At 40.1% G+C, this 16089-nt stretch overlaps 1 protein-coding gene across 1 annotated transcript in view; it reads left to right on the top strand.

Moving 5' to 3' along the window:
- The window catches only part of LOC148595794 (LIM and calponin homology domains-containing protein 1-like), a 77158-nt gene that overhangs the window by 26607 nt on the left and 34462 nt on the right, over window positions 1-16089 (top strand). Inside the window, exons 2-3 of the mRNA XM_088540300.1 lie at window positions 5417-5487; window positions 8654-8723. Coding sequence (XP_088396426.1) covers window positions 5417-5487; window positions 8654-8723 — 141 coding nt within the window. The remainder of the gene's footprint in view (window positions 1-5416; window positions 5488-8653; window positions 8724-16089) is intronic.

Below are 16089 nucleotides of genomic sequence, written 5' to 3'. Positions count from 1 at the left end.
ATTTATCACAGGGTGAAAAAGGAGAAGTTTTGCTGAAGTTGGAATGGGCACAAAACAATTAATATGGTAGCATTAGAACTAGTTCACATTTAAACTGGTTACAGAATTAATGGTTATCTGATTACCTGGATTTTACATTGTTACCTTCAAACTTAAAATTGAAGTGGTTTCTAGTCATTCAAATTCTACTGTGCCATTGCAAGTCTTCGTTCCTGCTGGAACATCCATTTCCTTTTATTTTATAGCACCCATCTGCCTTTACAATAAGGCATCTTTATCAGGCAAACCACATAATGTATATTTATTCTTACGTTGATAGTTAACAATGGTGTAATCAGTATAAAGAACAGCTTGCTAGTATCTGTGGGATGTTTCTCAGAAATATCCTCGCACTTTTCCTGCAATTCATTAAGCCAGGGAAACTGCCCCATGGTCCTAAGGGAGGAAAAATTTTACTGCCATACCTGAGATTTTTGTCCACTGTTCTGTCAAATTACATGTAAAAAAAAAAAAAAAATCAGGGTGGAAGCAGCTGATGGCACAGGGACCCATGCTTCTCATACCTACCATGCCACTAGTGTTATACTCTCTTTGCTTTCTCTTTGCTCATTGCTTTTGTTCATCTTTTGTAAAAATTTAATTATATGTTCTTTAGAGAGGCTTGGCATGTTGTTTTGAGGTGCATACCACAGTAAGACCTCATCATTATGATGATCATAATATAAAATAACAGTAAGGCTTTGTCAATAATCAGTTTTCCTCTAAAAATATCTTTTCTGATTTATCAAAAGCAGTTTTGGCTGAAGGCTGGAAAACAATGCCCTGAACAGGAATTATGTTTAGGTAGTTAGGATGTAGCATAAAATAGGACAACTTTGCATTGAGCAGGAATTATTCCAACAACAAAAAAAAAAGGCAAATCTTATGGATCCAGCCTATTTACTTTTGCTGTGGAGTCAGCTTATACAGTGACTTTTTTCTTTTTTTTTTCCTGCCACCCCAGCTCTTTTCCTAACTGGAGCCATGTCTGACATGGATTTTAGTAGCAAATTGTGAGAATTTAAAATGAGTAGCCTCCCTCTGTAGTCTTTGAAATCCAGGCCCTGCTCTTGACTTGTGCTATCGCATTAGGGTGGGCAGCAAATTCCTGGCTGGCCAGGTCACTGGGAAAGCTGCTGTGGCCACCAGGCTCCTGAGCACTTGCTGGCATGTCGGGTGCCTGCTGGCCCATGAGTTCACTTGGCAATTGCAAAGGAAGGGAGCAGAACAGTTTCCTCTGACCTTTACTTTTGGACCGGACACCGCTCCAGGTGAAATGCCAGCAAGGTGGTCTTATCAGGGAAGATAGAGCAAGTATAAATACCCTTTCTGGACAGCTTCCTGTGGTGTAGAATATAGAATATAGTCCTTTCATGCTTCAGAAAGGACTTGTTTTCCACTGCTTGCCCTTGAGACCTCCCCAGGGCTTTAGATAGTATATCTGCAGGTAGTGTGTGTTAGTGAGTCAAAAAGCATGTGGCATGAAATGGCCTCAAGATCTTTGTACTGAACGTGTTGTGCATCTACTCCAGGTCCTGCCAGACACTCTGGGTACATAGGTGTAGCATATGTATCTCCCCATGCATCCTGCAGTGCTTGGGAACAGTGCAGTTCTGGAGTGATGTAAGGGCTGCTAGAGCCACCTGGGTGCTGCCCATGGAGCTGCCTAAGGCCAGGATTGCAAAATGATGGAGCCAATGGCACTCATCTGGTCTGGGTTTGGGCTAATTGGCGACAGGCCATTAGTAAGGTGGTAATTCAGATATTTGTGTGGATCTTTCTTGAGCTAATGGCACAGGGCCAGCCCTACCTAGGTGGGCACCGAGACAGGCTCAGGGAGGCTGGCACAGCTCTAACTCTAGTGGAGGCTGTACTGTACCATCAGGTTTGCCATGTCCTAGTTTGTGTGTGGCCATGTTATTGCACTTTTAAAAAGTACTTTAGCAATCCTCCCCCCCCACCATGAGCAACTTGGCTTTTGCTGCTGTAGGCTGAGCTGGGGACCTGAGGATCATAAATCAATTTGGTATCTTGAGGTCCCTGCCTGATAAATTGCTCACCTAGCGACATCCTGGTGTGACCCAATATTAAGGATATTTGTCACGCAGTGCTCAGTGTCTTGACTCTTCCATTCCTAAGCTACCACCCTACATCAAGCAGTGGTGTCTTATGCTCCTGCATTGCTCAAATAGGGACATGGTTTGAGCTGACACAGCCTAAATGGGGCTTTATGGAGGGAGCTTTGAATGAGACGGAGAGATCGGAACTGGACTGGCGGGGAGACTCCAGCTTGGGTGTCTTCCTCATGGCAAAATTAGAAGCCTGCTGCCTCCTTGCGTCTCATGACCTATGGCCTATGCACGTATGAAAAGCAAGCTCATTAAAAGTTTCTGCAATCTTACAGGAAAGCTGCTTCTCTTTTGAAAGCCATTCATAATGCTAGAAACCATGGAAGCAATTTGAAAAGAACTGCATTAATACTTTTATTAGTACAAAAAAAAGAAACTTCTGCTGCCTTAATTCTTTTAAGACAAGAAAAGACTATTAGTAGCAGTTGCATTTGGCCTTAAGTGGGACAAGTCAAAGTAATGTGCTCAATATTAAATTTTGGCCTGAGGCTTGTAATTAGTATATTCTTCTATGCATTGTGCTTTTTGTTCAATATACTTGTGATTTCAATTTTGTGCCACATTGAGTGGCTAATCTTAGTTATTTCCTCTTGATTTGCTTTCTCCTACAGAAATTACAGTGAACTTTAAATTAGACTGACCCTATATGCATAAGGATTTTTAAAATGCTTACATTTTTGTGAAGACTTGATTTGCATGCTATTTAAAGTAAAATGCTTGCATCTAGCAATAGCAAGTTACTAAAATTTTAGGGCATGCTTTCTTCCAAAAATTAAATCAAGCTGTTTTATAGTAGCAATCAAGTGTAATTTATTATATAGTCTTCTAAGTCACTCCCCTCTCTAGTAACAAGCAGAAAAGGGGAACACGAAGCAGAAGAGAGCGACTTGCAATTTGCAAAGGTGGTGTTCAAAGATGGCTAAAATTGCTTTTGCAAGGTATTTCCTGTAGTGTTTGCTGGATCATCTGGTCCAAGTGGTTGAAAAATTGTCCAAAATCAATTATGTCTATTACATAAGTGCACCGCACCCTGTGAAACCTGCTTTAATGAATAAACAGTGACTCAGAAATCACAGACCTTGTTTGAAGATGTAATATCTGAGGGTGGGATTCGTTTCGTCTTGCTCAGGTTCTTAAAAGCTATGGAGCTCTGAGCAAGTCAATGAATACTTGGGCTTTTTGTTTTGCTTCTAAATGATACCTGCTTCCTGTAGAGGCCATGATGGCCTTCATGTGCTTCATCTCTTGCAGCATGGGCAAACTGTACAATGGTTCTGTCTCAGAAAATTTCTGTTTCTGCTTGGTTTAAAAACCTGGTTTAAAATAGAGTATTTCCTTCCGTGACCTCAGCAAATTCGTGGTGTTGCACAATTTGGAAGATGCTTCGGTTTCAAGCCATCGGTATTAAGTTGTTCCCTACAAAATACGTTTTAATTACTTAATTATCAGTTATCCTTTGAAAGGCAGCAGTAGCAAAGCCTTCTGTGGCAGCACTGGTGCTTCACTTGAACGTCCACTCGCCACGGAGTCCGCAGAATCGTGAGATCGGAACAACAGCACCATCCTCTCATTTGTGGCAGCCTGCAATGATCAATAACCTAGTTGAGATGCCTCCAGGGTCTCAGGTCTTATTTTTTCCTAATTTAGCAATGAGGACATCATGTACCTTGAGCCTGCGCTGTGCTGCTGGGCACCACCTCTGTGTCCTGGGGGGCCAGTGCTGAAGCACAGGGAGTTGTCAGCAACACGTGTCACTTGCCTCCTTGAGAGTCCCCTCTCAGGGGTGACCTCCTTGGGTACGAGCAGTTCCAAATTACTGAGGTATTTGAACCTGAGGCCTGTTTGTGGCCCCAGGAGACATTCCCCTGTGGGGCAGGGCCTGGCTGGAGCAGGCTGCGTTGCCTGAAGGAAACGTGTGGCCTTGCTGCGCACGGGCCTTGTGTGGCGGGACCCTGTAGACCAGAGGGAATTCATAAAACCAGGCCAGCCCTTGTATTCTGCAAGGGGATGTGAGCTTGAAACCCCATCCTAAAGCCAGATGGAGTCTTGCAGCTCCCATAATAACACAATTCTGTTGCAAAGCATGTAAACTTTAAGTTTCTTATCTGTAGAATGAAGGAATTAATTTATAAACTAACCTTGGGAACACAAATATTTGCATTTACCCTTTTAATGCCCTTTTAAAGGGGGCTACTTTCCTCAATTATCATGAAGCATAGCAACTTTCTATACAAGCTTGGATGCAAAAGGCTATTGCCTTTTTTATTATTTTTATTATTTTTTTATTTTTATTTATTGATTTTTATTATTTGAAATAGCAATAATTTTAGGATGCTCTGTTTAAGTGATTCTTGAAAATGGTATCCCTACAATGCAATACCTACTCTTCTAACAATAGTCTGTTTCTATAGAAAACTGTATAAACTACAATTCACCCAGGAGAATCAGTTCTTTGCTAAATGTCTCTTTTTTTTTTTTTTTTTCAACTGAATGGTGGAATCTTTCATGTCTCGAGTTGATCTTTCATTATTTTTTCTGTCTCCTTTTTCGTTAAAGGCAAAAATCAAGTTTTCAACACGAGCTCTTTGTCATATCTATTTTTTCAATAGGGAGATTACAATTAGGTATTGGATTTTAAAAAAGTGAAAAAAAATTAAGTTTTAAGATTTCTGGTACTAATATACATGCCTTCTACAAGTGTGTGGGGAGTGATAATCTAACATGTCTTGAGTAGCCTTCTCCCTTGCTCTTCTCCCAAGTGAGCACAAACTGTTGTTCATTTCTTTCACCACTTATTTCTTTAATTATCACAGTAACCAGTGACTTTGGTGTGGATACCCACAGCTTCCCCAGCACTTTTAAAGTATCTTGTGCAGTGCCGGGCACAGATTTAACATCACAAAAAGGGGCTCATAACAATGAGGTGGCTGAACCTGGAGACATCTAAACTAAGCCTGATGAAATGTGATGCTTAGTATTTCATTCCTACATAACTGGGATAAAACCCTCTTTTGGACTGTTTTGGCAGTATTTCCCAAGCTACATCTTCTTATACCTCCAGTTTGGTGGTTGTACTAGCAAAACAGCAATACATATTCCCATAGAATTGAGCTGGGGAGTGATCTACAATGAAGGAAACTATTGGGAGATGTTAAGTTAGACTTTCTGAGACTGAACTCAAGTTGTTCTTTTGTGTGTTTTGTTTTGTGTGTGTATGTCAAATTAACTCCTAATTATTATTTTTATAGACTGTTACCGGGAAAAGCTTTGGAACCAAAGACTTCCGAGCTGCTCTGGAAAATGGAGTCCTGTTGTGTGAGTGAGTATTGTGATCAAGGCACTCAGCTACCTGCAGACCCACTGCCTTTTTGTTTGCTTTTGTTACAGCAAATTACCACAATCATAGTTCTCTCCATCATGTGATATAGAGCTATGTAGTCTCATAGGTCTTTTAAAAGAGCAGTTTACTTCAGAAATGTATATTATGAAGCTGTAAATTAAAGATGGCCTGCATGTTTTCATGTATATGCTGCTTATTAATACTGTTCTACATCCTGAAGCATGAGAGCAGTGGTTTGGCCTTCTGAGGTTTCATCAAAATATCTCAGTTATGTAGACTGTATTGGATGCCATTTAGGGATATGTATACTCTAAAAATCTGGATGTTTTTAAAAAGCACTTTAAGATAATAAAAAAATTAATTGCTGCTCAGCAGAATGCAGAAATACTGATTTGTATGTTCATATGTAATCTTGGTGTCAGTACTCTGCGGAATTACTAATTTCAGTAACAGGATTCAGTAACAGGACTTACGATTTTTCTAGACTTTTCTAGAAAGCTTCCTTGTGCTTCCATATTCTGGGCCTGGCAATAATGGGACTTGCCTGGCTTGGTTGCTGCCCTGAGTCAGAGGTGTAAAATGGCCTTCTGTCAGGTGTGTTGCATGCGGTTGCAAATGGCTTTGTCCTTATTAGAGCGAGGTTCCTGGGCTGCCAGCAGCCCTAATTCCACAGGGCCTTAAGGAAGGGGAGGTATAAACCTTATTTGAATGCCACTAAGCAAAATCTCATTATGGGACTCTATGGGAAATTTAAAGTTCCTTGGAATCTGAGTCATTCCTAGGTCAAGAACATTCATCTAAGTTAGAACTTTGAGAAGCTTTTTGAATGATAGTATATAAAGAAAATGACCAAATTAAATGCAAATAAGCAAGTCTGCTGCATCCTTCCTCCTGCAGATATTACTGTCTTTGCTCTGTCTGTTCTGGCCTTTACTTCCTTCCTTGGGCATTTCTCCTTTCAGCCTCTTCTGCCCGTGCTTCTGCACTCACTTTCAGGCATCCATTCATATAATGGAGTTGAGTTGTTTTAATGATTAGATACTGTTGTAGAGAGAAAAACTATCTTGATCACTGATGTAATCAAATATCAGCTAGAGTGAATATTGTAATAAAACAGTTTATACTTCGAGAAGAGCTACTTTAGGTATGTGTTTAGTGGGATGTGTGTGTTATGCTCGGCTGTAACTTTAAAGTAGTATTTTAAGAATTGGCACTGAACTGCTATTTTCTAATGCTCTGTCTTCATTGTTGACACTTCTTTGGCAAAGGAGTGTGAGTTTCCATCTGCCAAATGCAAATCAGTTAAATTTATATGTAATTAACAGCTATATGCAAGAAACATCCTGTAATTTCTTCAGCTGAGCAGCTCGCCTTAGGAGGCATACAACTTTCTGTAAAGGAAAAGTTGCCTAATTATCTTGCACTAAATTATATCGGTGTCCCCCTGCACTGTTTCAAATTTGACATACTTGAGGTAAAAGTGGTTTCCAGAGAAATTCTCTGGAAACAGAAAAGAGCAAGGTGTGAAAGGCTTTCAGATGTCTGATTTCCACCAGAGTAAACAGAATACAAGATCTTTCACAGAGACAAACTAGACCCAGCACTGCTTATTAGTCTGGTTCAGCTCTCCCATGGCTACTTGAACTTCCAGAGAGAGATTGTCTCTAGGAATGATACCTTGGACTGAAACTACTTGAGACTTCTGAAGTCCTAAGACTAAGATCAGCCTTCCACAATGTCCCTATGGCAGCCCAATCTCTTTGGTGTGCTGGGTGACCAAGTATGCATGTTGACTGGTTAGCTCAGCAGTAGCTGACAAAAATCCCATTACAGAATAGTAGATCTGTACATACGGTAGCAGTCATTCAAGTTATCCTAGTTACATGTTATTTCATGTTTTAAAGCTTTTAAAAAAAAAGATTAAACACTTTTTAACATTCTGCTCAAAACAGAACACTCTCTTATTTTGTGGGAAAGCCATCAGAAGTATTGTGCTTCATCAATTGTTTGATGCAATTAGAAATCCCAGTATCTGCAGCCATTCTTTCTTTTCCTGCAAGCACTTAGAAATCCATCCTCCAATCCATTTTGTTTGCAGCAACTCCATTATTTTTGTTTGTTTTCCAAATAAATTTGCTGTTTGAGCAGAAAAAGTTCCTTTTCCCACATACAGCTTTAAACCCCAGGTCCTGACTGCCTTGGTGTGGGTAGATCACAAAACCTCCTCAATGCTTTATGTGGGCAAAGGGTCTAGCCAGACTTGCATCAACAAGATGAGGGAGTAAGGCCAAAATCCACCAAGGTATTGAGGCAGATGGAGTCTCCAGGGTGTCCTGAGGTTCTAGGCCTGTTTTGATCGTGTGGTCTGCATGTACTTAAGTGAACCATGGGTTTTCCCTACCTCCATGACTGAAAACCAAAGTGTATAGATGTAAAGAATCCTCTGCATCTTTGCCTCATCTTCATTGCAGAGCAAGATGTGTGTTTGGGCTTGTGCACCTCAGTGGTGATGTCCATCTAATCTTCTTGCTTTAATTATGAGTCCTAGATAATGTAGGGTAGCAGTTAACATAAAGAAAAATAAATGTTTCTGGCTGAGATTGAAACTAACTTGCACATCTTGGAACAAAAATGGTGGTTGTACACATGTTGGGACTGACAGTGACACAAATTCTTATGCTTATAGGAATTTCAGAACTTGCACACTGAAAATTAGTGTTTAGATTTTTTCCAATGTCTGCTACATCTGAACTTTTATCAGAAGAAAAAAAAAAACTTTAAATAGGAAATTTAAGTCTTTAAGTTTAACATTTCTACCCATGCATCTAATATATGGAACCATTCCTTCCTACAGCTAACCTTGCATCTCTAATTTATTTCCTTACTTATCACCTTGCCATTCTCAGCAACCTTTATTTTTGTGGCTTGTCCTACTTTTTGCTTCTGCAATCTGTTGTTGTTTGTTGCACTTCGGGAAGCATTAAAAGTGTATTACCAATTAAAATATATATTTGGGTTTACATGTTCACATTTTCTTAGTACAAGCTACATAAACTAACAATATCAGCAAAATATTTCTTAATAAACATTAGTATTCATGCTCAAAGTTGATTATATAACAGAAAATCATATGACTTCCTTTTAGTTTGATTAACAAGATCAAGCCTGGCATCATTAAGAAGATCAATCGCCTATCAACTCCAATAGCTGGCTTGGTAAGTAATGACATCAGATCTGCAAAATTCTGCTTTTATTTTTTAATGAGTAGTCTTTTACCTTTTGTTCTTAGTCTCGCACACAAACCATTCCAGCAATCCTTCTGCTGGGGAATGGGCAGACTAAGGAACATTCTGTCTAACCCAAGTATTTTTAGAATTTTCTTCTGCCCAACCCCACTAAAGCTCAGGTTGCACTAAAGTTACTTGGATCATGTGGAGATCTTTGGGCTTCAGTTAAGGGATTTCACAATATTTTGGCTGTAAATCACATTGTCCATGAAAGAAAAAAACAATATACAGAATCACTTTATTTTTGCAATAATTTTAAAGGATTTCCTATGTATTGTTAACTAACTTGATGGTTAGGCACTGTTGGATAAGTTTGGTAGCCACTTGGCATCATAAAAAAACAACATAAAATTCCAAGAAATTTCTCTACCAGTCTCTCCTCAGAAGGTAGCCCTATTGGCTGTTCTTGTCCCCAGCAATGTCTCTTACCCCTATGGTTAGAACTGTTGTTCCCACTTTAAAGGATCAAGGGTAAACAGGGACATATGTGTGACTTCTGTAAAAAGCAGATCTTCCTTATGGCTGGTATGCAACCATAATGCTGGGGAAAGATATTTAGCTTGCTAATGCTAGTAAAATGTGAAACATCTGCATGATACTTGCAATTACATATTTTAAAGGCCTGAGTTTGCTTTTGCAGGTCAACTCTATAGCTCTCTAGAGAAGGTGGCATCCTCTTGGTGGCTTGGCTGATGGCTCTAGGAGTGGATTAACTTGCCACATGTTTGTGCAAGCTCAGAATGTGCCTTTCCACATCAAATGTCTGTGCAAAGTCTTAGTCCCCCTTCTCCCAGAGAAGCTCAGGGTCTTGGACTTGGGAATCATGTGGGCTGCACATTCTTTTCCTGTGAGGCATCCAGGAAAGAATTCAAATCAAACCAAAATATTCTTGGGGAACACAGAACAGTTATTCTATCACTCTGGCCTACATGGCTCCTGTAGCCATTAATCCAAACCAGAAAACCATGGAATAGATTTCAGTTTTGTGGTGGCTTAAGTGTTGCCCTGAATCATAGCTGTGTCAACACCCAGTTTTACCTTCTTACTTGGATCCAAAAATTTGGAGTGTTCCCTAGGTCATGTAGTTCATATCTTGCCACTTACTTGTGCTATATTATTGTTCCTTCAAGTTGTTTCTAGTTCCTGCAAGCCTGCAAAAATTAAAAAAAAAAGAGAGGAAGGGTGAATGAATCCAGTAAACCGAGATTATCCAGTGGTATCATTGGTCTTAAAGCACCACTTGAAGATAATCATTAGGAGAGCTGATGTTTTGTGTAAACAGATGGAGAAGGTTTTGCATAACTATATAAACTTCAGGAGATTGCGATTAGGCTGCCCATAATGGGAGGGAGGGGAGGTTTGTCCTCCTTGATTTAGGAGGACCGTACTCCATTCTACCAGCTCTCATCCCTGCATGCAAACCTTGTTTTAGAAACCATGGTCTTGTGCATTTGGAGAAATGGTACCTTTCAGCCTCATGATATGGTGAACCCACAGGGTTTCAAGATGGAAAGGACCCACTCTTGCTCTTGAGAAGCAATTCCTTGAGTAACTGCCTTTGCTGGTAACTGCTTTGTTTTACTTTAAAGTGTAGAAGAGCAAGGTTTACAGTGCTCCTAGATGTACAGCTTGCTATGAAGTTATCTAGTAAGCTTCTGTTATGTGCTGCAAATACTTTCATCATTAAGTTTGTTTTTTTCCAAGCATCTTCCTCTAGGCTGTGTTCTTTATGGCTCTGTATATGCTTCTGTGGCTTACATTTCTCTTGTATCCAGTGTTTTTCAGTCTTAATTTAATTGCTGTTTCTCAGGCCTGTATGAGGTGTACAAATACTCTTGGCAGTGGAACCTTTTTTAACCAACTTATCTTTCTTTGAGTGTACTTTTTTCTTTTTTTTTTTTTTTTTTTTTCTTTTTCCTCTTAAGGACTAAACAGATGCTGTGACTTGAACATGAGTTTTGTAATTCCAGTGATATCTTTTCTGGATAGATTATCACTTTCTTCCTATAGCCTCTTGCGCGTTGTTCTTTGCACTCATCATGCTCAGTTAATGTATTTGACTTCATCTTAGTGCTTTTAAAAAAGATTTCAAACACTCTCTTCGAATACTAGGTTTTGAAAAGTGCAGAAAGAATCAATAAGCATGTTTGGTTTAATCTCCAGCATGATTGTATTGTGTTGCTTATTAGACTATTAAAAATCTTGAGTTAAAGCAGGCAATGAATATGAATTTGAATAAAAACCAGGAAGCTTCATTATATATGCTATTGTGTCCCATACTTTTTGTGTGGAAATCAGAATTTGAGGTGCACTACTGCTCAATTAAATCATTGTGTCACTTGGTTTTGTAATATGTTAATTCTCATGGAATGTACAAGAGATTTCTTATTAGCTGGATCACTTAAATTCCAAGCTTACTTTAAACAACTGAAAATAAGCTTTCATCTTTAGCTTGGCTATACCTGAACCTTGGTAATTCACAACTAAATCTTGTATGCTGTAGTATGCTAGGATGGAAAGATAAATGTGTGTTGAGTTAATACCTAAGTGGAACTTGGCCTTTTTGGTCATCGAATGCCACGTATGGTACTAGTCCAACTTAAATTGATGTAACCTGCTATACTTCATCTGTGAACCCAAAGCGTTGGGCTGCAGCTTGTGAAGTCTAATGGTTGGCTCCTGTAGTCCTGCTTTTTCTGGTGCTCTTCTCAGCTATGTTCCTCCTATGGTTCGTGTAAGATACAACAATTGTGTGTGTGTACACATATATAGATGTATATACATGCGCTTTGAAAGCTGAACTGATCACAACGGGTTAAGACTGACAGGAAGCAGGGAGCAGAGCAGACCTGTCCGTTAGCTCAGGGCCTCCCACTGCCCAGCTCTTCCCCACACAGCACTGAGCAGGAAGAAGGGCAGCTGGGCGGCCCTGCTCCTGCCCAGCATGCCCCCTTGGCAGTCTGGAGCCTTGCGTGTGGCGAGCCCTAAATCCCTGCCTGCTTGTGGGGCCCAGGGCTGCCTCGCTGCGAGCTGAGCCCATGGCCCGAGGGCTCCGGCTGCAGTTACAGGCCGGCCCGTCACCCGCGCTGTGGGGAGCCGCCATGGCGGCAGGCGGGGGGCTCACGAGCACCGGGGCGCGCAGGCCGCTGGGGGCCGAGGAGCGGCTCCATGAGCCGTGTTCCAGGTTGGTCCTCAACGAGGCACAGCGGGGTGCAGCCCTGGTGGAGCTCTAGGTCTCCTGGAGGGAGCTTGGGTGCCGTGTTTGTCTTCATTATTTTTAGTTTTTAACTGGGAGAGCACTGAAGGAGAGATGCTTGGATGCTTGATTAGTTGACCAAGTTAATGCTTTTCTTAGAACCACTGCATTTAACATGAGAGGATGCTGTTTGTTCAAAAATTCTGCATGTCACAGGAATTATGTGAGCGGAAAGTTAATATGCTTCTATTTCTAACTTTTGCTCTGTAAGATCCACAGCTTTTATGAGAAGTCCGTATGTTTTCCATAGTGTAGCCATGTAGGCAGAAGCTAAATGGGTACAAAGTGGCCGTTCCTGGTTCTTTGTGATTTTAGAGGAAAACAGTAGTTGCAATGGAAAGTCAGAATTGTGGAGGCTTGGATTTCACTACCCAAGAACAAATGTGCAGCTAGCCTAAAAAAATCCATCTTCAGTCCATACTTAAATGAGATAGACCTATATCGTGGAGATGTGCTTAAAAAGCAAGCAAGCAAACAAAACCCTCTCTTACATGGCAGATTTTATGCCATTGTTTGCTTCTGTAACAGAGCAAACCCTGTTTATACTAGTTCTAGAATGGCCCACGCTATATCCAGAAAAAGAACTTGAAATTAAGCAGTGTGCTCAATCTCCCATCATGATACAGCTGCACCTAAGTACAGAAAAGCAATGTCAGACCTTTCGGTGCTTCTCAAGTGTGTTGAAGTGGGCACTGCTCTTTACACACTTTCTCCTCTCTTCTTATGTTGTGGGCTAAGTGACTGTGGTTTCTGGATGTTTTCTTTTTTGTTCTTCTTGCCAAGTGTTTTTTCCCAAAACTTTGCTGAAGAGGAAAAAATCTCAAATCTTATTTTTCTACAATAAATATGTTTTTCCAAAAGCTTAGTTGTAGTAGTAGCAATGGAGGGCAGTTACATTATTTCTGTCTGGATGTTTTGATTAAGATGTTTTTTTACAGCTTGACTACTTTTTCTTCTTTATTCCCATTTTCTTAGTAAAACGGGGAAAAAGGAAAAAGACTTGAGACAGATATCATAGTCTCATGAAATTAGGTAAATCAAAAGTTGCAAAATTATTTTGCTTGGAGTTGCTGTGGAGTGAGGGAATCAGTACTGTGCAAAAGCAAACCCAAAGAAATCCCAGTTTTCCATGGGGGTGCCCTGCCTTTTAGCTTGAAAACCAGTTTGCAGCCATCCACACAAAGGGAAAGATCTCATATGGGCTGACAACACATCTTCTAGCAAGGCTCTACCCAGCATTTTAAGAGATGGTCTCGCTGAGGAACCTTGTGTTTCTGACACAGTTGGCTGAAGGCAAAGGTAGCATCATACGCTGGGTTGAAGCCTTAAGAAAACCCACTTCACCAGTAGAAGATGAATGAGTTTTATGTAGTGCATTATACACAGCCTTGATGCATCTGTCAGTTCATTGCTCAAGATAAATAAGTGTGCCCAGCAGCAAGGCAAAATTTTAATAAGCAAAAGTTTCTGTTAAAGGTCAGGTAGCAAGTTCAGAATAAGAGTCAATATCTCCATCACCAAGCAGTGATTCATGGTCAGCCTGCCTTGCAACTTCCTAATTTAGGCCTTTAAGACCATGCATTTCCCCTGGCAGATTCTGGTAATAAGGTGGAAGTGCAACCCTGGGAAATGCAGTCACACTGAAGGCCTGAGGGCTATGGTCAAGCCACAGGATAGAGAAGGTGGTTGTTGGGTTTATTGGATTTAAAATGAAATGCCCCTAGTCTTTCTGTGTCTTTAGGTCTTTGGTTCTTTATTAACTGATCATTCATTTTGATGAAGCAGAGCTGTTGCTCTTTCCTTCCAAATATGCCAATTAGTGCTGCATGAAAAAGAGCACAAAATAGCTTATTCACAGAAAATTCCTTGTGCCAGCTTTGGCATACTTTTAGTGAGCTCTCATTTTACCTCTCATGTATAAAACTGTTCATCTTTAGGCCATCACAGATTTCACTGTGTGCATTCAGAAAAGAATATACTTTTCTAGTAGAGAATGGGGGGAACCTTCTAGGGTGAAGAATATTGTAGTAATTTTCCACAGAGTTTTTTCCAACCACTTATTTTCCTGGTTGATTGAGGCCCAACATGCCATTCTGTCAAGTCTGTATTCAAATTTCTTTCCATCTCTTTGATATAATCCACTATAACAGCACTGTATTATATAACTTAATAATATAGAAGGAATTAATTCCACTTGCACCAAAGCAGGCAACAAAAATAGTGAAGGGGAGAGATTTTTTAATGTGGATTATTAACACAAACCTCATAAACCAGTGAAGTAGGTAATAAAGGCAAGAAGGATGAAATGGGAGAAAACATCTAAAAAGAGGGAGATAAAGACAAGGGTGGAGAAGAACAAATGCTGCTGCTAAGATTACTTTTCTGAGCCTTTGTGCTTAATACCTCGTAAAACATGGAACCGCCCTGGTACATCCTTATCTTCTATCATCAAATATAGCTGGCCAAAAATATCTTTTATGTGGGATAATTTTCTTGATGCAGTTCTTGCTGTAGGAGACAGGCATTCACATGTCAAATTCCCACTTCTGGAGGACAGTTTTTAGGGGGTAGAATCTTGTGGTTGTGATAGAGACTGGTGATGAAAAAAATCATTTTTGATGTTTTATTTAGGACTTGGCTACAAAGATCACTATTCAGATAGTTTATATTTGAGTTAGTTAAGTCTTGCATTTAGAAAATCCTAAAATCTGAAGGTAATATACATTTTTAATTAAAAAGATCTTTTATTCTCCCTGCTTCTTCACCCTCTCCCAACAGCTCTGCTTCCAAAGTAGTTCCTACTGAAATCCTGCCTGCACTGACCTTTTTTCTACTATCCAAATCCTTATGTTTACTAAAATGTTTGCATTGGTTAATGTTTTCTGTCATCTTGCATTTTTGAGATGGTCATCTTGTTTATCTGGTTTCATAACTAGTATCTTTTTTTCTCCCCCTATTAATCTTTAAGAGTTTACATTTTTCGTTGTTATTTGTGTGTTGAGGGAGGTTGTTTGTCTTAGTTTGTGGCTTTTAAAAAACCTTTTCCAGCTTCTAATCTGTGAATGTGACTAGAATGGGCTAGATGAATATTAGCATTGCTAATATTCATTTGTGTGACGAGAGAGTGAATAGCAGAAGAGGTGGTTCCTCCTCTATTTTCTCATTAAAACTGAGGAAGGATAAAAGGCAAGTATGTGGAATACATTACATAAAACTAGTGGTGTTGACCTTGCTTTGCTAGCAAGCACCAGTTAAAAAAAGCAGATGGCGCTCACTAATATTATCCAAAAACTCTCACATGAAATGGCCAGCCCCATAAATTTTGGTCAGGAGCTGACTAATAAGCTAAAACCATCTAAGCGCTTGCTCTGTTTGTTTGTCTAATGTTCCTTTTAGCAGTGATAAGAGGGTTGGAAGCGCTGAGGAAGCGCAATGTAGAGTCACTTGAAGCACGGCTGTTTCTCTTGAAGTTTTAAGGAGCCTTTTTGACAATTCCCAGCCCATGTAACAGCTAAGGGAGCAGTGAGCTCTACCTCAAGTCCTGCCTTCCACTTCCTTCATGGCTGAGCCACGGCCGGGGCTTTTCACTTTGATCCTTGGACCGTCAATTCCGAGGTCAAGGGCGAGTGTTGATGTAGCCCTTCTGCCAAGGGTAAAATCTGATGCGTTTTCACCAAGAAGCTGATTTGTCCCTCCCTGGTAGTGTTTCTTATAGGCAAGACACAAGATGATGCACATCCTTTTTGAGAAGGCCTTTTAGTTACCTGGCATAGTCTTCACTTCCACAAATGCTGGTTTTGCTTTTATGGATCAGTTAGTGTTTCTTGAGATTTTTACTCTGAACTTCAGTATGTTGAAAACTGAAAAGTGGGGAGATAGATGCAATGCAGTTTGTTCTCTTTGACTATCTTGTGCATTTTTCCAAATTCCCATGTATGCTTTCCTTTATATGAAACCCTGCTAATTTTCTGCAGGCTCAGGAACATTTCAAGTGACAAAGATGAAATTGGTTTCCTCTTTTTAACAGCAGTTATTTAC

Source organism: Tinamus guttatus, unplaced genomic scaffold, assembly GCF_059628265.1.
Source record: "Tinamus guttatus ecotype Peru unplaced genomic scaffold, ASM5962826v1 Tinamus_guttatus_pri_ptg000058l, whole genome shotgun sequence".
Classification (NCBI taxonomy): Eukaryota; Metazoa; Chordata; class Aves; order Tinamiformes; family Tinamidae; genus Tinamus; species Tinamus guttatus.
The sequence above is the reverse complement of the archived record's forward strand: the minus strand, read 5'-3'. Positions and strand labels throughout refer to the sequence as shown.